Source organism: Lepidochelys kempii, chromosome 8 (assembly GCF_965140285.1).
Source record: "Lepidochelys kempii isolate rLepKem1 chromosome 8, rLepKem1.hap1, whole genome shotgun sequence".
NCBI lineage: Eukaryota > Metazoa > Chordata > Testudines > Cheloniidae > Lepidochelys > Lepidochelys kempii.
The window spans coordinates 14,408,543-14,435,361 of record NC_136387.1 but is presented as its reverse complement, the minus strand read 5'-3'; the positions used below and the strand labels follow the sequence as shown (position 1 = coordinate 14,435,361).

At 38.1% G+C, this 26,819-nt stretch overlaps 1 protein-coding gene across 16 annotated transcripts in view; it reads left to right on the top strand.

The window, feature by feature from the left end:
- Positions 1–26,819, top strand: part of RAPGEF6 (Rap guanine nucleotide exchange factor 6) — a 227,803-nt gene that overhangs the window by 115,610 nt on the left and 85,374 nt on the right. For all 16 annotated transcript variants that reach the window (XM_073355612.2, XM_073355616.2, XM_073355615.2 and 13 more), the window contains one exon: positions 20,505–20,636. In XM_073355612.2, coding sequence (XP_073211713.1) covers positions 20,505–20,636 — 132 coding nt within the window. The remainder of the gene's footprint in view (positions 1–20,504; positions 20,637–26,819) is intronic.

Genomic DNA, 26,819 nt, shown 5'->3' with positions numbered 1-26,819 from the left:
TCCATGTACTTGGTTTATGCAGGGACCGCTACTGGAGGCACCACCTCTTCATGGAATCAGCAGATGCTTTTACTGGCTGCTGAGTATGCTTCATTGTGCAGTGTCCTGCTCATTTGTTCTTTACACCTGTTGACCCTTGGAGCAGTCTGAGGATGACCTTCAAGTGTCCCATGGGTCAGCATATGAGGACTCCTGCTTTACTGGAAATTAACTCCCTTTTCTAAAATAAATGTACATAATGTGACCCACAAACCTGTAAAACTTTGCTTTTTGTTTATTCCTTTTTGTTCAGTGGTTTAAAACCATTCAAGTTAAAATGGTACAGTATAGAGTAGCTGCCCATTTACTGAAGAAAACTGTAACGGTCCCTATGCTCCTACTTACAATACTGTGGTAATCAGCAAAGGCAGAGGCTAAATCATGGCAAATATACCGAGAGCATGTCTTATTTTCTCAGCAGAAATATCTAACTCAACAAATTTCCAGGGTAGTATTTTGCATTTGTAGTCTGAGTGGATTGACAATCAAAAACATAAACATCTTGATTGCCTTGTTTCCTTCATCTTTCATAGATAAGAAACATGTATTTTTGTATAATTTTGTTTAAATTTAAATTTAAACTTTGGCATACAAAGTTTTATCACCATTTGCATTTATATGCTAGTCTCAGACCCAACATATGATTCCCATGTCACTTACATGCATGGATTTCTTCATGAATCAAAAAGAAAATGCAGATGTTGGGTTTGTATGTCAACTCTGTTTACGTAACTAGGGTCTTTAAGGGCTTCATTATGCGAAGGGACAAGACCTTGACTGTGTCTTCAACATTTTATTTCAATCTATCACTTGAGGAATTATTGTATTTGCATTATGATTTGTGCATTATGATGGATATAAGTGCATTACTGTAGATGATTGTCACTTGTGGGTTGTTATGGTGAAGGGAGCCATGAAGTGAAGGTAAGTTGTCAGCCTAAGGATATGTGAAGAGAGATTATCTCCATAATATTGTGCCAAACCGTGCATATTAGAGTATCATAAATTATTTAACTAATGTAAAACTTTTCAAAAGGTAAGTTTAGAATTTCACATGCCTGGGATACTGTTATCAAAATGAGAGATGCTCAAACACAGATAATTGCTGTATGCTACCTGGCTAACTAAGCTTTAATGATTTATGAGACACAGATTTGCTGTAAAACCCATAAATAGTTTTAATATTATTTGCCGATAAGCTTGTATTTTACTATAATGTATTTAGACAAATGCATCTTTTTCATCATATGATATATTTATTTTTTCGTGGCAAATGAGGCCAGTAAAGTTGGACCTCTGGAGAATCCACTGAGTTTCCCTGCATGCTCCACTTGCCATCTTATGACAAATTAGGATTTTGTTCTGCATATCGTTATAAGTGGATCAGAGGACTGTTAACTCATATTAGCTGACAATTCTTTCAGTATAAAAAGCATAACACACATTTTCATGGGAGCTCTCAGTATTATGGAGCTTTCATTGATAATTACTGGCAGTTTTCTCACATTGAACTAAAAGATTTAGTCATTCAAATTTTTTTGATGTTGAAGGTAGGGTGTGTGTGTGTGTGTGTGTGTGTGAACATTCTTAGCATTGTCATGATTTAAAGCACCGCAGTGAAATAATCTATAATTTAGACATAAAAAAACTAAGTTAAAATTACATTACCTGTCTGGTTTAAGCCAACATCAGAATCTAATTTGAAACAATGTCCTTCACTAACCCTATTGTATCTAAGCAACTATAATGCATTTTTGAAGCTTCCTTAAAAGTATTGTCTTACACACTATATAAGCCACAAAGGACAGATTTAAGACTCAAGATCTTGGGTTTCTTGGGTTTAAAACGATCTTTTAATGTTATTTTGATGTCTTTTATGTCAGTTTCCTATATTTTTACACTGAAAAGAGTCAAATGAATTTTTGTAACTCAAGAGTCATTCCAGTGCAGATTCCATGGATAAATTTGAAATCTCTGAAAATGAAGATTTGGTGATGAAAAATATTGATATGGCCCTTAGCTATATTGCATACATATGTCTAATAGTAATAACAGTTTGATGAATGGGAATGGAGTACAGTCAGTGACACTAAACAAACAGAAGTTTCTGAACACAGAGATATGTTTTCTAATAGCATTTATTGAAGTTTTTAAATTTAAAAACTATGTAAAATGTATATAATTTCATAGACATTGTTTCTGTGTGTCAAACTATTGGCTTTTATAAAATTTTATGCTGTTTCTGGGGCTGCTCAAGGTGACATATACTTGACTCTGTAGTAAGCTAAGATGATGTACTGACTTGAGTTCATCTGTGTCACTGCCATCAGCTGATGGGTGTTAGATTTTCTCAAGGCTTTAATTTAGAATGGTCCGACTTTTAGAAAATAGAAAATGAGAGCATATATGTGCTATTGCTTAACTTCAAAAAGTCTCCTTTTATTTAAAGTGTTTGAGGACCTGTATTCCTTGAGCACAAATTCAATGTTCTTTCTGATAGTTTGTATATATATATATAGCTAACTGATGACCGATGTGTGTAGGAAATGTGGCTAGGTTCATGCTTCATGTTCATGCTGTATATGGACAAACATACGTACCAAATGTCCTCCTGGTGTGTAAAAGTAGCCATCTTTCTTTCCCCTTTCCCACTAACCAAACTCCAATCACAGTTTTAAGAGTTGCTATTTCAATGATGAAAGATTAATCAGCTATCTCAAGGATTTTCTTGGAGAGTGATCAGGAAGAAGTGTTGTGGTTCCACGCTTGAGAAACATGAACCAGAATTAATTTATGTGAAGCTCTGGCATAGAGGCAGCAAAGAAATACAGGCACCTTTCTGAGAACTGTAAAATTATGTTTTATGGATTCTTATAAGTAGCTGGTAGAAGTGATATATTCATCAGCAGGATAAAGGAGAAGAAAGAATGCATCGCTTACTAGTGCCAGCAAAAATCTTTTGGATATTTAGAAAAAAGGGAATCAGTGTATTGGGAACAAAGTGGCTAGGGCATGAGGGAACTCAGGAGAGGAGCAGTTGAGGAGAGGTTATTTGCCATAACTGCATCTACATCATATGAAAACAAACCTAATGCTGTTTGTGTTTCAAACTGGTGATTGGGAAGGATAAAATTTTAGAGTGATGGTTTAGATCTTAAGCTATGGAAGCATAGACCAGGGTGAGCCTTGTAGGAGATGGTGTGCTAAAAATAGAATTAAAGTAAAACTAAATATCTTGTTACACATTACATGTGAAAATGGATAAATTGAAGTTACAAATTGGAATAATAGGGATTTAATTGTACCATGAAAATAACTAGCAACTAAATCACCAGCATACAGAGTTCGCTGAAGGTACAGGTAAAAAGGAGCAAGGAGCATGGAAATATTGGTGAGGAAAGAGAGGCTGCACAGAGAAATTACATAAACACTTAGTCTGAAATATCAGTCCAACTACTGAAACATCAATAATTCTGCTGTGTCAGCCATAATTAATCAGGGTGATTCTTGAAAGTTACACATCCAGGCTGTTGGATAACATATATTGGAAAATTCTTTTGTATATAACAGGGCCTTTAAGAAGGCTGAGCTTTTGATCATGCGGCATTTAAAATCTACAGTTATTGATTGTGATAGCAATTCTGCTCTCGTTCTAGATGCATACTAACTTATGCAGTTTATTGTCCATGTTGCATTGGAATCTCTTCTGGACATAATCCAAGAAACATAATTAAGGGTGATAAATAAAGTTGATGTTTGGAAGTATCTAGAATTTAGTGCCAATATTGGAAATGAAATTCTTGTGTGGTCAGATACTAAAAGAAACAATTTTTTGACTGAAGACTTGTTCTGGGGAAATGCAGATTTTTATAGGAATTAACTAAGGTATTGGAAATCTATGCTCAAATTTGTTATAAGAGAGCAAAGTTGCACAGCAAGGCTTTTTGACTGGCCCTGAGTTTCAGACCATGGGATACCAGTTTCAAAATAAGAAATTCAGACTGTACTATTTAATTCAAACTAGTAAATATACAATAAAGGTTTCTAAATAAGGGTCTCAAAGAAAATAACGCATGAGTCAAAAAGTTGAAAGGATACAGTGACCATAGCTGACATATGGGAACCAGTAGTTAAACTGAAAAGGGATTTGATTGTTCTGATTTAGTTCATTCCAGTGATCTTTCCTGTTCAGCAGTCCGATATGCCTTCATGACCTAATTAAACTTTTAATATTTTGTAACAAAGATAGCAGTGATCTTTGAAGTAATTCAGAGGGGGAATGTTTTATCCCTTTCTGTTGTGACATAAGAAGAGGACAGATCTCTTCTCCAAGGCAAATGTTTCTATTTTCTATCCCTGAAAAGAAATAGAAACATAAATCTGAAAAAACCAGACCTCCTAGATGGCAACTTCTGTCCATTACCTTTTGTAAATTATGTGGATGCTCTCTGTCTCTTATGAAATTCATGATAACTTGCCTAAGCTGGGCCTCATCATCCATTCTGCTATTTATATTGTGTTAGCTGGGAGTGTAATGTCTGTACTCTACCTGCTGCTGTAGGGGCAAACGTACCTACAAGTGACTTCACTACTGACAGTAAATGCTGTCTGCATTGCTGCCAGCCAGCAAGGTAGATTCACTCCACTTTTGTACCTAGCAATTATTCCTCTATGTGTTAATTTGGGAGGGTTCTGGTACTATATTGTAAAGTCTCTGATTTAATTAATCGCAGAATCAAGGGCATCAGGCTTACTGGCAAATGGCTCCTTCTGTGGTTTGTGGCCCAAAGTAGCATTTATTGAACATAATCACAACATTATTAGTAGTTTGATTATTAGATTAACTAGATTAGAAAGTGAAGACGGTAGGGGAAAACTTTTTTTCAAAGAGCTATGTAAATGTTAGCTGTGTGACTTTTTGCATTGACTTTGATATGTCAGCACCTTTGAAAGTCAAGTGTCTCAATCTGGGTATTCAAAACCTGAATATTAAACATATGGAAATGTTGGACGTTAACCTCCAGTCATTTGAACCGAGCTGTTGTGCGGCTTACTAGTTGTAAAGAGCTTTGAAATTGTTGGATGAAAGGCATTATGTTAATGTTAAGTGGTGATGGTGGTGGTGGTGATAATAAGTATTTAGTAGAGTAACAAGAAGAAAAATTACTCTGGATAAAAGGGCATTCAGTGAGACTTTGTTTACCTCTGCTGTGTGTTATCCACACAAACAATTGAATAACCTTAGTGTTTTGATAATCTTGCGTGTAACATCCGTGCATCTTGTCAACCCGCAGTCACGGTACCACTGTTGTACTTTGCACAATGAAGAATATTATCTCATTTTGATGTTTTAATGCTTGGGGATTTAGGAACATAATTTTTGTTAGCATTAATTAATGCCATCTTTTCACAAAATGGGGCTAAGATTCCTGTAGGTTTGGAAAATCTGAAATTAGATTTGAGTATGGATTTCAATTGAAGTCCTATGGCTTTGTTTTCCAAAGAAATGCATCCTTTCCCCATAAGCCCTCACACAGATTCATCTTTCCATGTCATAGATAAGAGGTACTTCTAATGCTTAATTTTAAAAGCATGTGCTTCCTTTTCAACTTGTGCAGGATGCTAAAGCTTGTTGATTGCAAATAGAACTGGACATTTCGTATAATTTGGCAGCTGGTGTGTTATAGACACCCTCCTCTCACCCTCCTCCCCCATGTCCAGAATTTCCTGGTTGAAAATAACTTCCACTAATGCATTTGTTATAATTTCTGTAATACAGTAGTACCTTGTGTGCTATATATAGAATATTAGTATTCTACCTTTCTCCAGTACGTTAATTAAATTTCTCTTTTGTGTAGTTGGGTAAATTACTATATTTGAATTATACAAATCTTTAAGATGAACAATTTTAATGGGCCTTTGCTTGTTTTTAAGCATAATGCTTTTTTAAACTTCCAATTGTATTGATTTGAAATTAATGTTTTAAGGATGCAGCTTAAACTTTTGTATTAACTTTAGTTAGTTCAACCATTTTACAGCTAACATTATTTGGACTTTTTTAACTGCATGTATTTTGGGGAAACTGTAGTGGACATAGTTTGGAGCCTCCTAAAGAAACAGTGATTAAAACACATTTTTGTACAGTGATCTCTATGTCAAAGTTAACAATTTTCTTCCTCATTCGAGACAGCTTCATTTTGTCAGCAGACAGCTTTAATAAACATCTTGGGAAGACACACAAAGTAGCAGCTACTTCAGATATGAAAGTTAATTACTTGGCAAGTGGTCTAATCTTTTAATGAAAAAGACTTAATACAGCTCACTGTCTTCATGTCTTGGTAAAATCTTCAAGTGGAAAAATTTCCAGTTGCTTTTAGACTAGAAAGAAAGTGCGTGCTTGCGTCTCTCTCACTCTCACACATGGGTCAAAGTAATGGGAGTGCTATTTCTCCAGATTTCTCCCTCCTTTTTGGCTCGTTTGATGAAGACTTGCCAGACAAGGGAATCTGATTTGAGAATAGTAGGAAGATCTGGTGACAGGGGAGTTCTGGCCTTCCTGCCAGTAAATGGAGCAATAAGTGCACATTTTGAGGGGAGAAAAAGATGGCCTAGCTGGGAGTATCCTATCTATCACTGCATCTCTAGTGGAATAACAATGAGTCCGGTGGCACCTTAAAGACTAACAGATTTATTTGGGCATAAGCTTTCGTGGGTAAAAAAACACTTCTTCAAGTGTTTTTTTAACCCCCGAAAGCTTATGTCCAAATAAATCTGTTAGTCTTTAAGGTGCCTCTGGACTCATTGTTTTTGTGGATACAGACTAACAAGGCTACCCCCTGATCTCTAGTGGAATGTCTTTTAAGCTTTGTCATTTGGAATATACCTTCATCAGTCATAAGTAATGTGACCATACCAAGCTTATGTGGCTAAAACTTTTATGCCACGTTATGCAGCCAAATATTTACTCTGAGTGTATATGTACTCACAAACATATGCCTTTTATGCACATCCATATACACGTATATAGAGGATACAGGAAATTTTGATGTCAGATATTTCATTGCTTCAGCTTGGAATGGATAAATTAGTCACAACTTATGAGGACACAAATGAGCTATGCACATCAATCAAATGAATTAAAATAAAACATTTCTTCTCCACCACATCATCACTGGTTTGAGCACCTATCTGGGACTCAGAAGACGTGGGTTCTATTCCGAGCTCCACCACTAGCCTGCTGGGTAACTTCAGGCAAGTCACGTCACCTCTGTTTTTCAGTTTTCCGATCTGTAAAATGGGAACAACGATGCTCCTTTGTCAGGCACTTTGAGAGCTACTTATGAGAAGCCTTAAGTAAGACCTTAGTATTATGATGGTGGTGATGACTTATTTTATTAGGTTTGACTTTTTGTAATAAACTTTATACTTGACAGCTTGAATGCCCACTCTTTTTTCCCCTACTATAACCACAAAGTAAATCATGAATGGGAAAGTAGATTTTAAAAAGCTATTTACCCTTTTTTAAATAAGACATTAAAACAAGCTTACACAAGAAGACTGTCTCCAAGAGCTAGGAATTATTATTACCCACATATTTTACAAAGGAAAATTAAGACTATTTTAATGTTCTTAATCATAATATGAGGGCTGTTTTTCATATCCTCTCCCTCCCATTAGAATTATTTCAATTGTACAGAACTCTGGGAAAAGAAAATTATGACTAGTCTTAAAAAACTCTTTAAAAAAATCCCATAATACTTTCCCCAGTGTAGTATAGTAATTTTTAATGTCTGGTGTCTCAGGACCTTCTGTGAATATGTACATTATACTTCAGTGGAAAACTTTAGAATCACCCTTTTCTAACAGAAGAATGAAACCATTTGTAGCCCTAATGGATCACAAGATGTCACGCTGTAAATGTTTCAGTGGTCCAGGATCAAATAGTGCCCATCTTGTATCTTAGATCAGTGTGATTTTGAAGATAAAGAGATAAAGTCCACATTGGGAGTGTGGGGTAGGAACTTTTTTTACAGGTTGGATCAAGAAAAGTAAAAAGGTGGTCTGTTCAGAGTTCTAGTGAATAGTCCAGGGGAGGAGTATTGGTGGTCAAAGCACAGATCTTTGCAATCTAAGATGCATGGTAAATACCATTTACAACATGTATGTGAAATTTATTCAAGTATCTCCCCACCATGTGGGAAATATAGCACATTTGTCTACAACAGAGCCCAACTAATTCACATTACTGAAAGGAAAATTTAGGGAATAAACAAAATAATACAGAAAGGATACCGCATCTCAAAATAGTTTGTTCATTTGTTATGTCAATTGTGGTTTAATCTCAATTATTTAATGATTTTTAGGATACCAAAAGCACACCATAATACATGTTATAAAAATAGTGAAATAATAATAAAATGAGACTTCACTTTAGCATTTACTATTAAATATTTGCTGAGAAGTGTGAAGAGACACTAATGTTTTATGCAGATTATTTGTCAAAATGAGCATTAGTTAAGTTTAGTTAAATTTTAAAACGTTATCTACATCCCTCACTTCCCAAACATTCTAATGATACAAAACTGAAGTGTGTTGTTTTGGTTTAGAACTAGAGATTAGTACTTTTATTTAAGGAACTAATCACTTTAACTAATGACCATTATTTGAGCTTTTATGAAAGAAGAGGTAGAAGACTTGACTCCTGCTTTTGTCATTGATTGCTCTTCCTTATTTCCTGTCCATATGGTATTGTACATTTCCCAAGAGGATGTATTGCTGCTATAACTGTGACTGTTATCCATTCATATTAAAATGTGGCAGCATTTACATTTTTAAAATATAGATGCTGAAACTAGTTTTGTAATGTCGTTCATGCTGTAAGGATAGCAATATCATCCCATCATATTTGTGGTTATACTTCTATCTAGACTGTGTTCCTGAAGCTAAAAAAAGAAAAAGAAAGTGACAGTACTCAGTAAAGATTTGATTTTATCAAATTCTTTATTGCTGGTGCAGGAATGATAATTGAAACTGAAATACAACTGTTCAGATACCAGGACCTGAGAAATCATGCTGCTTGCAGTATGAGCAATTGGAAGTTTTGTTCTGTCATTAAGATGTTTGTACAAAAGAGGGTGTTTTGTAACTGATTATGAGTTTGCTAATCCTGATAATGAAGATATTTCCGTATTACTTATGTGAAATTAGTGAAATTAAGTATTTCAGTTGATTGTAAGAAAAAGTCAGTGGGTGAAATGACTGGGCAGTTTATCATTTGAAACTCTATTCAGTAGGGAGGAATAAATATTTTATTTTAAAAACTGCACATTTGAGTAAGTTTTGTGGTAGATTAGTTAAATGCTGAAAAGTATCTCTGGTTTCTTGAGACTCCTAAATATTTCTATACACATATGTAAATACACACACACACACACACACTCACACTCTCTCTCTCTCTCTCTCTCTCTCTCTCTCTCTCTCTGTCAGGAAGAGGAGTGAAATATTTTCACTAGTAATATAGAGAACAGTAGATCTAATCAGATTATAAAATATTCATCTTATAAAGATAGGTTATGAATGAGTTATAAAGTTATAGTTATAAAGATAGCTATATCTATCTGTACAAATTAGTTACTTTAAAATCAAAAACACAGTTTTGAAAAATGAATGAAGTTTAAACTTTTTAATACAGTACCTAAATTTTAAGCAGTCTTTCAATATGTTTAATCTTGAAAAAGTATTGTACATATCTTCTAAAGATCTCTCACCTTGGATTAACAGATGACATGAAGGACAAAGAATTTTCTTCCAGAGCCTCAGTCTGCATTACATTGGCTTTTATTAATGCATTGAAAAAGTGTGTGCATGTAAAGCACACAAACATAGCATCACTCTTTTCTGTCTCTCCTTGCTTGTGTCCTTAGTGCAGCTGGTTTGCTTAATGACTTCATTATTTATTTGTCTTTAAGTAGCACTGAAAAAAACAAGAAATCATTTAGCTTTGAACAGCATGACTGAGCTCCAAACAGAATCTCATCCAGTCGTCCTAGCCTGGTAGCCTGAAGCTATGATGTGGAGCCCTGAGGATGCCAGAGGTATAAAAAGAAGTTAAAACATTGTAGGAGCATCTCCAGTATTAAACATAAAAGGGTAAACCAAAATAAATATGGAAACCTAATGGTAAAACAAAATAACCCCCCCAATCAAGCAGAGAAATCACTGTTGAGTGATGGGAAGGCACTCTCTTCCCCCAGCAGCTGCCTAGTGTTTCTGCAGCACTGTATCCCCTGAGATTTAGGTCAGGTGTTTTCTTACAATTGCAAACTCTAAGGCTATGTCTGTGCTAGGAAACTTCCTGGAATCACTGTAGCAAAATAACTATTCCATGTTGGAATTATTCCAGAATAAAATCACTTTTATTCCAGCATAGAATGCACATACAGGGGAGTTATCCCAGAATACCTATTCTCGGAAATTTCCCTGTGTAGACAAGCCTTGAGACTTCCTCATTGGTGAAGACAAGATAGCTCACTATTAGTCTGACTCTCTTTATTTATAATATGGCCCAAGTTAGTAGTGATTGTCAGCTATTATAGAGTCTGAGTACAGGTGCATTTAACAAAAACAAATCCCAAAGCATAATAATTGGGAGCTTTGTCATTGGTCTCAGCAGGGAGGCTAGAGATTTAAGGGAAATTTTCAGAAGCACAAAGGGGAATTAAATGTCCACAGGGGTCGGCAATGTGTAAAAATGTTGAGGTCCAGGGCATAGGGAGCGCTCACCTCTGGTGGCTCAGCTCCCTCTGCAAGCAGCTCCCCGCCCCTGCTGTTGCTCATTTGTGGACCCCTAAAAAATTTTGAATAGAGGTGCAGATCCCTTTGGAAATCTTAGTCATAGTCTGCAGACCCCAGGAAACCACTGTTGTATGATAACAACAACCTTTCATGGACCCCACAGATATAGTCAGTGGACCCCCAGGGGTCTGCGGACCACAGGTTGAATCCACTGGATCAAAGGATCAAGTTATTAATGATCAATGACAAAGTTTTGTTTATAATAGACTTAGCACAAATTCGCCATTGCTTTGTTAAATTGTTAACTGGAAATTTCTAAAGAGATTGTTATTGTAAACAGAAGCATATAATGCACACAAAACAAAAGTATGTGCATCCAACTTTGCAGACAATAATAAGGCTATAATACCATTTGAGGGTTTCTGGGAATGTAAACTACATGAGGGAAGCCACACTGATTCACTAATTTTACTAGAAGCCTTCAGCAGAATTAATTTTCTGTATTATTCTTGTCGTATGTAACACTTAAAAAGGCTACAGGCCCTGTCTATTTCCATGTCTCTGCTACATTGTGCTTCCTTTTGTAACACAAGGAAAAGTACATTAGTGTATCCCTAACACCTTCAGTGTCTACAAGCTTCAGGGGGAGTGGTATTTTGAGGTTTCTTTCACTAAGAGTTGAAGTTTTTCCTACTTATGCCTGGCGTTAATTGCCTTACTTTTCAGAGGTACACAGTACCTTCAGCTCTCGTTGATCTTAATGGGATCTATGGATACTCAGCCATACAGTTCCTCTCCCTTCCACATCCCATTACCTTGTCTCTCTTCAGGGACCCCTTCATGAGACACTGCTTCTTCTCAAACTGGCCATTGGGCTGTAGAGATGGTCCCACTGAAGCATCAGAGACAGGGATTCTACTCCCAATATTTCCTGATTTCCACATCCAAGAGAGGGATGAGACCTATCCTCAACATCTGCAATCTCAACAAATGCATCAGATGTATGAGATTCTGTATGGAGGAGCCTCCCTACATGCAATTTTCTAAAGTTCTGCTGCACTCTAAGTTTTTATCTAAGGTCATTTCCCAGTTTCATTTGAACCAAGTTATATATCTTCGGTGTTCTTCCTAAGCCACATTCAAGCCTAGTGGAGCAGCATCTCCATACTTTGGATGTCATGTGATTTGTAGCGTTTTATCTGGACAGAACTAAACTTTTCTGTTCCTTACTGCGTCTGTTTCATTTGCAGACCAAATGAAGGGTCAGCCTATCTCTTCACAGACAATCTCCTGGTGGATAACATTTTGTTTCATGAAAGCATACGAAATAGCCGAGGCTGTGCCTCCTTATGAGGGGACAAGCTCATTCCATGAGAGCTCAGGCGACATCAGCAGCATTTCTAAATGACATTTCTGTATTGGATACTTGTAGGGCAGCCACTTGGTCCTCTGTGCATATTTTCAAACTGCTACGCCAGTACAGCTGCGTCCAGATCAGCTGGAAATTTTGGGAAGGATGTCCTGCAGTCCTCCTTTAAATAGACTCTGAGCCCCATCTTCTGCAAGTACTGTGTCTGAATCACCCACATAGAAAAGACAGCTTTCTTTTGAAGAAGAAAAAACAATTTTCTACCTTTAACTGTTGTTCTTCGAGATGTGATGCAGATGTGTATTCCATGAACTGCCCTCCATCTCCTCTGCACTGAATCTGCACTTCTGACATTTGGTGAGAAGGAATTTAGTGGGTCAGAGTTTTGCCACCCTTATACAGCCAGAGGAGGGGCTAGGGCTGTAGGGTGACTGCTTGGCAAAGTTCTCTGGTTGTGGTGGGCAGGGTGCACACACTCCTATGGAATACACATGACTGCATCACATCTCAAAGAACAACAGTTACAGGTAGGTAACTGGTTCTTGTTTTGTTTTTTAAATGTTGACCTTCTTATTAACAAATTCTCTAAAAATTACTTTAGAGAAATCAAGGCCCATTGGAAAATATTCTTTAATAATTTCTATTATATAAATCTCACTGCATGATTATTTTTTTTTAATTCTTGGAATAAATAACTTGCATTTTATTTCTGTAAAAATCATCTGATGTCCAATTCAGAAACCAAAATAGTATTTCATTTTTGAAAAGCTCACAGTAGAGAAATATTGTTAGTCTTTAATGGTTTCTCTCCTTTCATTAATGACAAATGTTTGCTTTTATATTAGTGGTGGTAGCTGAGTAGCACATATGGTTAAATGAATAATTTAGATGGAAGCCTCACTTCATATACTGAGCAAATGGCCACAATGCCATAAAATATCTGAACCTTGAGATAAGATAGAAATAAGTTGTTTTCATGGAGGAGCCGTGAATGTCCACTTTCCTATAATGTGGAAAGCATATTGCATCTGATTTATCATGTAAAAAGCTGTCTAAAGACTGAACAAAACCAAGTCTGTTCCGTAGGTTGGTTTCTGTTGTATATCACTAATGCTGTGTTACTCTATTCCATAACAATGTGGTAGTTCTGTTTGTGAGGTTATGGTTAAGTCTGTCAGCACTTTTACAATAAACTGTCTCCCCTCTTCCCTCCCCCCCCAAGGCCTTTGTTTGGTGCTGACTGTTTCAGGAAGCTAATTTTTGCACTTATGTCTTCACAATTGCATAAATATTTATGTAAAATTTAGCAGATCATAAATATTTGTCATCTAGAGTCTGTGGTACTATAAGAAATATTTAATTTCCTAAGGACTTTTAGGGTCTGGGTTTGATGTGCATGGCTCCCATAAAGTGTGGATCTGTAATGGCCTAAACAGTTCCCAAAAAAAGCTTTAACACAACACAGTTAGGTTTTTGGGTCCATAAATACAAAATCTATTATAGTAGGATTGAATATTGAATTTTATAGAGTGTATAGCAGTTGTACCCCAAATCTATCTTGATTACAGTATACACGTTATAGATTTTACAGTGTGTTGTTCAGTACCTTGCTCATGCTTTGATTCCTCTTCCAATGATAGGTAGGCATTTTCCTTGTAGCCCATGGGTGAAGACAAGTTTACATCACAGTACACAAGATTTCATTTTCGTTTTGTGGGTGTAGTGTCTTAAAAGATCCAAATGCATAGTCACATGTTGCCACGTTTTGTGTGTGTGTGTGTGTGTGTGTGTGTAAACATAGGCTCTATATATGCAAGAATCGTTTTCGGTTTTTTCTTTCTATAAGCTTAATTTTTTATTATTGTATCTATCTTCACCTGCTATGCTCAGGTGCTGTAGCCATGTCTATGGAGAAAAAAAATATAGTCTGAGCAATGATTTTCTGTATGTGTTATACATGCCTAGCTACCTCTATTATACATTATATAAAATAAAGCCTGAGGAATCAATGTGTTCATAGATTCTAAGGTGAGAAGGGACCACTTGTGATCATCTAGTCTAATCTCCTACAAAGCACTACCCATAGAACTTCTCCAAAACAATTCCTGTTTGAACGAGAGCATATTTTTGAGAAAAACATCCAATCTTGGTTTAAAATTGGCAGTGATGAAGAATCCATCACAACCCTTAGGTTTTAATTACTACTTGGCACAATGAGCAGATTATCATTGTGGAAGCCTGTATACCACCTGCTTGTATCCTGCATAGCTGTAGCTGGTGCTGTTAGTCACTTTCACTAGCATTAAATTCACTGACTTTTAAAATATAGAGAACTTTTAAAGGAAATGCTTAGCCTACACTACTTATGTAAATAAATGAACCCTTCATCTGTAGCAGTGTTTCCATCAGTAATGGCATGTTGTTTTTCTGAATTTTCTGACTTCACCAATTAAGCTGCTGAAAGAATGGCTCATTATATACACACACACACACACACACACACACACACACACACACTGATAGCTGACTTTACTTACTGGAAAATATATAAAACATTCCTGTATTGAACATGGCTTTATGGAGAATCCAAGACTTGCTGCTCAAGCATAGAGATGGAGAATACAATTAAAATGTAAAATTGCTCTCCATCTTATACAGAAAATATTTAGATGCATAGATCTCTTACCTTGTACCGGTTTAGGAGATTTTGAAGCCAGTTGTGATTTTAGCAGGGGAAATCAGACTAAAATGTTTGCATTCAATAAGAGAGGCACAAATTAACTGAAGAGTAGGGAAATTTCTTATGTAAAAGGGAAGAGTTCTTGTTTTGTTTTAAATGGTGTGATTTACTACCTCCTAAACAAGAGTGGTGTGATCCTCCTCCTAAAAGCTCAGTGTCTGGCTGCAGAAGGATCCTGTGGCTCAGGCACCCCTCAAGACAGCTGTAGGGTTGCACTCTGAGGACTCTGTTCCAAGCCTTGGTGTAGGGGGCATGCGCAGGCAGGGCTGGGAGGTGGAAGGGGTGTAGGACAGAATTGTACTCTAGTTCCCCATGTATTGATCAAGTTAAGCTCTTAAATGCTTTCCTTGACTCTTTTTAGTTGACAAGTCTCTCATTTAATGGGGCCTTCTCCTCTCCCACTTTCTATTGCATTTTCACAGGGCTCCATTCCTGCATCTTTTCTTTTCTTTTCTTTTCTTTTCTTTTCTTTTCTTTTCTTTTCTTTTCTTTTCTTTTCTTTTCTCATGTTAGCTTGTCTGCTTAAGGCTTCAGCTGTCTTGTTTATGCTGACTACTCTCAAATCTGTCTCTCGACATATGACCTCTCTCTCCATTCAGCCCCATATGACACCTCCTCCACAATATCTCTAGCTTTTCTCCATCCAGACAGCAAAAGCCTCATCCAGTTCTTGTGTGAGATTCTGTACTGTGCATCTTAGAGGAGTGAGGGTGGCTGAGGTCTAGAGTGGCTGTAGGCCACCTTTGCACCCTCCCAGTTATGGGTTACTCTAGGAGCGGCTGCTGGTATAACTTAGACAGCCCTCACCAGCTGCCTATCGGCTCCACACCTTCCTACTTATGGTACCACCTCTATGCCAGAGTTCGTATAGAGGTCCTCAGAAGACCGCCTGTGGCAGTCTTTCTCAACTCCTGCACATAGGGAATGCTCCCCCAGCCAGATCTTGGGCTTTTAGAGCCCCTTTTTTGCTGCTCTGGCTCCTTTTACCTAGCGTACAGGGGCCGGAGATTCTCAATCCTTATCTCTCTCCTTCATTGTTGCAACATCCTCCTCATCCTCTCCAACCCCAAACACTCATGTTGCTGCTCTCCATTGCTGTACAAAACATAGCCACTGAGAACTTTCTTAACTTAGTTCATCAGTTTGATTCCCTCTTTGAATTCCTCCACTGCTCCAGCATATCATGTGGATGATTCTTACCTTCTATCTTCTGTCTGTCTTAGGTTCTTATAATGCTGCTCATCACCATAGTATCTGATCACCTTCCATGTAATATTGACAGTAAAAGCCAAGTCCTTAGGGGACTTCCTGGAGTCCTCACCTTCAGTGGGTATTTCTGGTGTGGCAATGGGTAGCATTTGGTACATGTTATTTTCACTAATCCTGCCACATTCTGAACTGTTTTGTACTCCAGTTCCCCTCCTCCATCATTGCTTCATTAACAGGCTTCAGCTGTTGGTCCAGAGAATTTCATATGATGCCAGTTTTTCATTCCTCAAGAGCATGTGTGCCACCTTCAGAACATTTCAGTAGCATATGCTCACTGAGAAGACTTGCAGACTGCTTTCATTTCTAGGTTTGTGTGCCAAAACAGAAGGCCTTTGCCTGCAAGACAGACCTTCTGAGAAAAAATGATATTTTTCATTTCTTTGTTTAGATGGGAAATTGCTTAATAACACTGAAAATTGTATGTACTTCAATTGTTAATGCATTATTTCACTGTGTAATTACTCACTGTACATTTTCCTAATAGTTAGAGGACAGAAGTAGGTGGCTGTGAGAACCATTTTTTAAATTTTTTGACTTTTTTGCCTCGAAACTCTGTCACACAATATAACATTGTCATGGTTTCTTGCATTTTAATTTCCTTGGAAAAAGTCAATAAAGTTAATACAAGCTTTAGAGATTTAAGAATTTGATATTTCAGGAAATCAGACATATGATAGTATGCTATTTTATATCAGAAATTGTACTACTCTGTGAAAAATCAAGTCATCATTGACTAAAATTAGATATATTGTCAACTTTTGCAAGAGCATTTATCACATAAGTACACAGAAATCTGGGATTTTGCATATGTAGATAGGCACTTATCTAGACAGTAGGTTGGGGGGGAATATTTATATAATTCTGCTAATGAAATGTGTGCAAATGTAGAAATGCTAGTGGGCACTATTATTTAAAACTCCCTACAATTTATTTTTTTCTTATTGTGCACAAATATGGGATCCGTTCAAGGTAAAGTGGCCTGCTACACCCCTCCAGTCATTTGGGGAGGGGAAGGGGGGAAAGGCAGTTGGAGGGAGGATGTTAGTGGATTGTTGTAATAAGCCATAAATCCAGTGTGTCTTTTCGGTCCATGATTTTTAATGGCTAGCAAAATTATGAATTTAAGCTCCTAGCCTCATCTTTTGAAAGTGCTGTACAGGTTTCCTTTGAAGATGAGGACTTTTTTGCTTTGTGAAAAATCATTCACCTATAACTTTGCCAGATACTGAATAGCATGGACTGAATAGAGACACTATTTATGGCTTATTACAACAATCTACAACCCACTAACACTCCCCCCTACCCCAACTGCTTTCCTCTCTCCCGTCGTCTTTCCCCCTTATGACTGGAGGGGCATAAACGGGGCATTTCACCTTGAATAATCCCTTGAAATATGAGTTAACTACGTATGCTAAACAATCTGTTCCACCTTGTATTTATATGTGACACTCTTAGTGCCTTTCCCAAACCTTCTCCACCACATACAGCTATATCACTGCCACCAGAATGGTGGCTCAGTGCTAGGATGAGATCAGCTCGTGGCTAAATCAGAGCAAGGGTTATGTACAGAGGAAAACATTTCTAGAAAGTTATAGCTAGAGTGCAATTTCATTGCTTGAAGGAATGCACCCACAATTGGTCAATTCAGTCCATAGTTTAGGAATGGTCCGGGTTTCCTCACTGATGCTGAGCTCTCATGTAATATCTGGAAGTAATGCTTCCTACCATCTTATGTTGGCAAGGAGACTCCAACTTATACTGGCAGACGATAACCTGGCTATACGTGACTTAATCTCCTCCTGTCTGGGCTACAGCAATGCAGTATTCCTGCACAATGAACTTAATCTAGGGGTAACCATCAGGAAGATGCATTTCAAAGGGTGACTGAACTGTAAAAATGAAGGGCAAAAACATCCCAACTTGTCTCTCCCTATCTGTCCCTACCTAAGATGACAACAGCCTTTGGATTTTGGGAGCAGATTCTGGCCTGAGAATTTGGTCAACAATGTTACTGGGAACATGTGGTAAGGCAATTCACCTTGAACAAAGTCTAGTTTAAGTTTTAGTACTAGGAAGCATTTTATCTTTATTTTTCTTGTCATCCTTTCTGACTTAAATGCGTTATACTTGTACTCACTTAAAATCTTTGCAGTTAAAAAAAACTTGTTTTATTCTCTAATCAAAACTAATCCAGTGTTGTGTTTAAACTGAATTGTGTGGGTAACTCCATTTAAAATAGCAAACTGATCAACATGATCCCCTTAGAGGGGCAGTGTGCCTAAAATATCTGATCTGCCCAAGAGAGGACTGGACAGTACAGAGCACAGGTTTTGGGGGGAAATTCAGGACTCGGAGTCACCCTACAAGTGGTAACCACGGCTTGTGGGGAACCAGAGTGTGACTGGAGCCTGCTGGCAGGGTGCAGTTATACAGAAGAGACACTCAGGGTGTGAGCTTAACGCTGTTTGGCATGCCATGAGGGGCCCAGGTTGGGAGCTACAGCATCAAAGCATTGTGAGGCACCCCAGGTTGCAGAGCAAGGGTGACACAGCCCCTCAATGGTCTGGATCACACCCGGGAATATCATAATTGGATTCTTTTGAAAATGTTTTTTCAGTTTTTCTGAAACTGAGAAAATTGTTCCTGTTTCCAGTTGTGTGTGAAAAGAAAGGTATAGATTTACAGAAGCAAGTAAGTTATTTTATACCAATATCTCCTTTTCGATGATGATGTGATGAAACCAGAGCAAGTCAGATATTTTGAAATAAAAAGGTAGTATCATGGCACTGCAGGTTTTGGCTGTTTCAGAACCTACAAGATGAATCCAGTTGACTAAAAGCTATGGTAAAATTAAGTGGTATTAAAGACAGACAGGTGGAAATACAGGTTTCACAGATCCTGCAGCTTCCTGTAGCAATTTGGAAACAGAAAAATATGCTGACTTGCGTGAGTGTTCTCCCAATCTCATTTGTAGGACAACTCGCTAGTGCTACTTTTATTATAATTCAGATTTCAAAAAGTAAATGATAGGCACATTATAAATATGTTACATGAACTTTTTCAATCAAATTATTTTAAACCCAACCAACAGCTGAAGATCCAGTTTCTCTTTATGCTACAAGTTTTTTATCAATACTTGTAAATGTAACTCTGAATCAGTAACATTTGTACTGTACCACCCTTTAATTAATTGGTTGTATAAAATATTCTATTTTATGTAATAAACGTGTTGCTCATTCTTACTTAGACTGTAATCTCTTTGTGGCAGGGATTGTTTTTCATTATATGTGCAGCAATTGTTTTTCATTATATGTGCCTACGGTCCCCAACAGAAGGGGGTCTCTACAGACTGCTTCAGTTCAAATTATAATGCACCTCTTTACTCAATAGATTTTTAAAAATGGAACCACAGAATCAATATGGGGGACATATGTGAGGACTCCCATTACACTGGGAAAATTCTTATGAATTAACAAAGAATATAGAAAATGTACTTTAATATATATATATTTTTCGAGACTTGGAATCTTGGATTTTAAAAAACCCAATCCTGTCACAAGTTTCATAGTGGCCCTCTAATGAGCTGAGAGAGCATGAGTTTTTAAAACAAATCTGGTATCCGTGGCTATTACAGTGTCATAAAATAGATTAGTTATTTCATTGAACTCCAGGTGGGCCAGATTCTGCAAATACTTACTGCTGAGTGTAGTTCTACTGATTTCAGTGGGAGGTGTTTGCAAGATTGAGCCCTACATTAAAAAACAGTTACATTTGAAGAGCTGCTTCTATTTTAATTATCAGGAATGTGTATGACACTCCTTGTATATTTAGTTCAATTTAAAAAGGTAAAAAATATTTAACAACCAAAAACTTAGCAAAGATGTTTTGTATAAAATTATTCTTGAATAAAATGAATGCATTTGTAAACAGGAATCCTTCAGTCCTCACTTTGCAACTTGGAAAGTAATAGTTTTTCTCAGCATTTACTGGTTAGCTTGCTAGCATAACCCATTTGTCATTTTATGCTGCTTTTGTGGTAGTGTGGTGTACATCTTTGTTTGTTTGTTTGTTTTTAAAGAGATTGACCTTGAGTTTATAGGATCCTTCCTATTCTGTCATATCAAATCTAAAATCTGTTAGGGTTTGGGTGAGCTTGATCCGAGTTAACATTTTCTCCAAATGTGCCTTATGAAATGAAGGCTGAATCAAATGTTTAGCAAAAGCTTTATTCCGTGACTTTTGTGTTCAAATTAGATTTATACATGATAGATTATTTTTTCCTTCTGTTCACAGCTTCCAGCAGACCTTACCAAGATGCATCTTACAGACAATCCACATCCACAAGTGACTCATGTCCCTTCCAGCCAGTCTGGATGTAGCATTGCCAGTGACTCTGGAAGCAGCAGCTTATCAGATATCTACCAGGTAAAATTGCAGAAGTTTCTTGTTTTTTGCAGGGAGGGAACATTTGTATTGTAACGTTCTGCATTTTGCCTTTTTAGTATTTAACAGGGTAAAATAGTACATCATTAGTGTAATTTGTTTATATGAAGGCCTTACTGTGCCACTTTCACTTCCATGTAATACATTTAAGCAAGTACTGTAGGTTTGGTGTTGGGTGCATGTCTGATTTTTCAGGTCAGTGCAGAATTTTATATAAAGCTACTATATTATGGCACAGATTTGTTTTAAAAAAATCTTAACTAATAGGCCTACACTGGCATTTTTTTCTTTATTTTACACTCTTATTCTTTGTGCATCTCACCTGCTTTTCTTCCCTCACCGCCACCTCCTTTGGCAATGAGCTAGGTGAAACTGACGGTTAGAAGTGGTGGTATTCAGTGTAGTTGTAGCTGTGACAGTCCCAGGATATTAGAGAGACAAGATGGGTGAAGTAATATCGATTATTAGATCAACTTCTGATGGTGAGAGAGACCAACTTTTGAGCCACTTCTTCGGGTCTGGGAAAGGTACTTCCACGTCACAGCAAAATACTACTTATGCTAAACAATCTGTTCCACCTTGCATTTTGCTGTGACACTAGGAGTACCTTTCCTAGACCAGAAGAAGAGCTTTGTGTGGCTTGAAAGCTTGCTTCTCACCATCAGAAGTTGGTCCAATAAAAAATACTACCTCACCCCCCTTGTCTCCATAAGAAGTGGTGACAGAGAGAGCAGCATAAGATTAGCAATTGTGTTTTCACTTATTTTTGTAAGACTAAAATAAAGTCCAGGTTTGTATTAATTAAAAAAAAATGTGGTGGTGTGAAAAACAAGAGTGGAATTATGATGCAGAGTGAAATATAGTTAGGACTTGATGCACAGCCCTGAACACCACTTAACACATGACTTATATGCGACCTACAAAAGGAAAGAATTGTATGGATGCATTTTTTCCATCTTCATTATCCATAAAAAGCTTGATGGGTTTTTTTTCTGCTGCTAGGTTTTTTTTCTGCTGCTAGGTTTTTTTTCTAACTTTAGAAATATTAGGAATGTCAAATCTTGTCTTTCCTGTTTTTTCCTTGAACTCTTTTTGAAGGACCAGAGGAAGTGCATTGGGAACTTTGTTGGCACTTGATCAAAGAGGCAGGAGTGTTTAATCTTTAGAGAAGAGATATTTTCTTCTATCTTTTTTTAAGCTTTTGGATTAATTCACGTTAACAGAATCAAGCAAGAAAAGCATGTTTAGACAGTACTCGTGATATCAATATACTTGTTCTTCAGAGATCAATAGTCTTCAGGGAGAAAATGAGTGGACCTGAATTTACAGTTTAAAAAACAAACAAACAGGAAAAAGTGTTTGCAATTCGTGTCGGAGGAGATGTTCATGTTTTGTTTCTACATCATGATGATGCAGCAGGGGCACTCCCTCTCCATTCTTCCTCATTTTCAGGTCACTTTTATGTGACCTTTAGAGTCTTGTCCTTTCCTTCTGCAATGTGACTGAACTTCATCAGGTGCATTATCTTATGTAAATTAAACACATTCCTCAAGAGTGAATCTTAATATTTATTCTATGTGAATTATATATTCAGACTAAATTACCAGCTCCATACTAGACAAAATGAAGTCATTTTCAGTAATAGCATATAAGGGTTCCAGTGTTGCTTGGTATGAATGGAAGGTGAATAAGCTCCAAGCATTACATTATGGATTAATCTATATACTCGTACGTATTTTGACCAATAATCATGTGTTCTTCTTTGAGTGCTTGCTCATATCGATTCCAATTAGGTGTGCGCGCACCACATGCACGATCGTCGGAGAATTTTTACCCTAGCAACACCTGGTGGATCGGCTGTGGAGCCCACTGGAGTGGTGCCTTCATGGCTCTGGATATATACCCCAGCCGACCCAGCGCCCCCCTCAGTTCCTTCTTACCACCCGTGACAGTCGTTGGAACTGTGGAGCGCGGCTTTGCTGTTCTCCACTTTCCCTAGCATTTTCTCTTTTCCGCAGTATGTATAGTTCTATAGTTAGTGTAGTATAGCTGTAGTTATAGTTATAGTGTATTTGTGAATATAAAGTTGGGTCACGCAGCAATTGGAAGTGCCAAACATTCTGCTCTCCAGGGGTGCTCCCCGGGCTCTCTATCAGACACCTTCCTGCTCCCGTGAAAGGGACAACTGTTCTATGCCTTCCCTCCGTTCCAGTTAGTCCACTAGGTCCCGCTCAAGTTGCGCAGGGACAGAGCACGGCTGATTCTGGTCGCCCCGGCGTAGCCCAGGCAACACTGGTGCGCTACGCTACTGGAGTTATTGGTAGACACGCCAATTCCACTCCTGCTTTGGCCAGACCTGATCTCACAAGACCACAGCCACCTCTGTCACCCCAACCTGCAATCACTCCATCTCACGGCGTGGATGCTGCATGGCTAACTCAGTTGGAGCTCCTCTGCTCCCACTCGGTGCAGCAGGTACTGCTGGGTAGCAGAAAACCCTCCACTCAAGCCACATACCTTGCCAAATGGAAGCATTTCTCCTGCTGGTGTGCTCAAAATGGCACGCCACCCCTGCAGGCGTTGGTACCTATCATCCTAGACTACCTCCTGTCCTTAAAACAACAAGGTCTGGCTATATCATCTGTTAGGGTGCACCTGGCGGCCATTTCGGCTTTCCACCAAGGAGAACATAGTTGCTCGGTCTTCTCCAACCCTATGGTTGGTAGATTTCTTAAAGGTCTGGACCGTCTCTACCCGCAGGTGCGGCAACTGGTTCCCACGTGGGATCTTAACTTGGTCTTTCCAGACTTATGGTCACTCCGTTCTAGCCAATGGCCCACACGCTCACTTCTGTACCTCTCTTGGAAGACAGCCTTTCTTGTGGCTATCACTTCAGCAAAGTGTGTATCTGAGATCAGAGCTCTCACTTCGGAACCACCGTACACGGTCTTCCACAAAGACAAGGTGCAGCTACGCCCTCACCCTGCCTTCCTTCCTAAGGTGGTATCAACTTTCCATGTCAACGAGGACATTTTCCTCCCAGTCTTCTACCCAAAGCCGCACGCTACTTGGCGAGAGCAATGGCTACACTCCGTCGACGTTCGTAGGACCCTCTCCTTCTATATTGAGCGTACAAAGCCATTCAGAAAGACGACCCAGCTCTTTGTTGCAGTGGCCGACCGGATGAAAGGCCTCCCGGTCTCCTCACAGCTCATTTCCTCTTGGATCACTTCCTGTATCCATACTTGCTACAACCTGGCTGGTGTCCCGGCCAAGCCCCTCAACGCCCATTCTACAAGGGCTCAAGCCTCGTCAGCCGCTTTCCTGGCACGGGTTCCGATACAGGAGATCTGTAGAGCAGCCACTTGGTCTTCCATGCATACTTTTGCCTCTCACTATGCAATAGTCCAGAGACGATGCTGCATTTGGTTCAGTAGTGCTACACTCAGCGACATCTCACTCCGACCCCACTGCCTAGGTAAGGCTTGGGAGTCACCTAATTGGAATCGATATGAGCAAGCACTTGAAAAAGAAAAGACAGTTACTCACCTTTGTAGTTGTTGTTCTTCAAGATGTGTTGCTCATATCCGTTCCAAACCCGCCCTTCTTCCCCTCTGTCAGAGTAGCCGGCCAGAAGAAACTGAGGAGGCGCTGGGTCGGCTGGAGTATATATCCAGCGCCATGAAGGTGCCACTCCAGGGGGCTCCACAGCGGACCCACCGGTTGTTGCTAGGGTAAAAATTCTCCAACAATCATGCAAGTGGCGTGCGCACACCTAATTGGAATGGATATGAGCAACACATCTCGAAGGTTACAAAGGTGAGTAACCGTCTTTTGTCAATTGAAGCTGTTTGTGTGGTGTCACAGTTATAGGGCTAGCTGCACTTCTGTCCCCGAGGTCTTGAGCTTTTTGCTGTCACTGTCTCAGGCTGGAATCACATGATTCTTCCATGCTTCCCCTGGGATCTGGCTGTAGTACCTTGTGTGTAACATCTGCTTAGCTTGCAGGTCTGACTGGGTTTCAGACACCCATGTTGTCTCCCTTTGGGATCCTGTAACCAATGATATATTAATAATAAGCTGCCTTTAAAACAGAGAAAAGGGACTTTAAAACAACAAATAGATTGTATATGTGTCTCCTACCTAAAATACTATCATCTCACAATGGTGGCAGGCCTAGCTTCTAATCCAGAGTCCTCAGAACTAACAGTTTTGGAATTAGCCCTGAATACCTTTTAAGTGGAAGTTGATAGGTGACACTCTAGTTCCATCTCCTCCTCCTTGCCCAACCCATCCTATACATCCCCCTAGTGAGAAGCACTTAAACAAAAATATTCGTACAGAAAGCACCATCCCAGTAATCGAGCCAAGAAATAGTGTTATAAAATCATTACAGGTTGCTCTATATACATCACATGCATTTAGTCTGTTAAGAAAATTATCAACAGAAATCAATTTGAAATGTCATGTTTGTAGTAGGGCCGCAGTTAACTAGCATGATTAACTCAAAAAAATTAATCGCGATTAAAAAAAATTAATCACGATTTATTGCAGTTTTAATCACACTGTTAAACAATAGAATACCAATTGACATTTATTAAATATTTTGGATGTTTTTCTACATTTTCAAATATATTGATTTCAATTACAACATAGAATACAAAGTTTACAGTGCTCACTTTATATTATTCTTATTACAAATATTTGCACTGTGAAAATGATAAAAAAAAGAAATAGTATTTTTCAATTCACCTCATGCAAGTACTGTAGTGCAATCTCTTTGTCGTTAAAGCGCAACTTACAAATCTAGATTTTTTTTTCCTTACATAACAGTACTCTAAAACAAAACAATGTCAAACTTAGAACCTACAAGGCCACTTAGTCCTACTTCCTGTGCAGCCCATCGCTAAGACAAACAAGTTTGTTTACATTTGCAGGAGATAATGTTGCCCGCTTCTGATTTACAATGCACCTGAAAGTGAAAACAGACATTCGCATGGCACTTTTGTAGCCAGCATTGCAAGGTATATACATGTCAGATATGCTAAACATTCGTATGCCCCTTCATGCTTCAGCCACCATTCCAGAGGACACGCTTTCACTGCAGATTTGACATAACACAAAGAATGTACCAATGTGAGATTTGTAAAGATAGCTACAGCACTTGACCCAAGGTTTAAGAATCTGAAGCACCTTCCAAAATCTGAGAGGGACGAGGTGTGGACATGCTTTCAGAAGTCTTAAAAGAGCAACACTCAGATGCAGAAACTACAGAACCCGAACCACCAAAAAAGAAAATCAACCTTCTGCTGGTGGCATCTGACTCAGATAATGAAAATGAACATGCGTTGGTCCGCACTGCTTTGGATTGTTATTGAGCAGAACCCATCATCAGCATGTACGCATATCCCCTGGAATTGTGGTTGAAGCATGAAGAGACATATGAATCTTTAGCGCATCTGACACATAAATACCTTACAACACCAGTTGAAACAGTACCATTTGAAGCGCCTGTTCTCACTTTCAGGTGACACTGTAAACAAGAAGCGGGCAGCATTATCTCCTGCAAATGTAAACAAACTTGTTTGTCTGAGCGATTGGCTGAACATGAAGTAGGACTGAGTGGACCTGTAGGCTCTAAAGTTTTACATTGTTTTATTTTTGAATGCAGTTATTTCTTGTACATAATTCTACATTTGTAAGTTCAACTTTAATGACAGGGATTGCACTACAGTACTTTTATTAAGTGAATTGAAATACTGTTTCTTTTTACAATGCAATTATTTGAAATAAAGTGAGCACTGTACACTTTGTATTCTCTGTTGTAATTGAAATCAATATATTTGAAAATGTGGAAAACATCCAACAATATTTATATAAATGGTATTTTGTTGTTAACAGCGCAATTAATCACAATTTTTTAAATCGCTTGACAGCCCTAGTTTGTAGATTAACATATATCATCTAAGTTATGAAAATTTTCTAAAAGAATCTGTTTGGTAAATAGAAAGTTATATGTTAGAATAATACAGGAATTAATAATTGAGTAGCATACTCAGCTAAAGCATTAGTATGGAAACTGTTTTTGTATATTAATTTATTAATTTTATTAATCAGTCCAGATTACCCTGTCACATCCAAGCAGAGAGTGGGGGCTCTCTATGT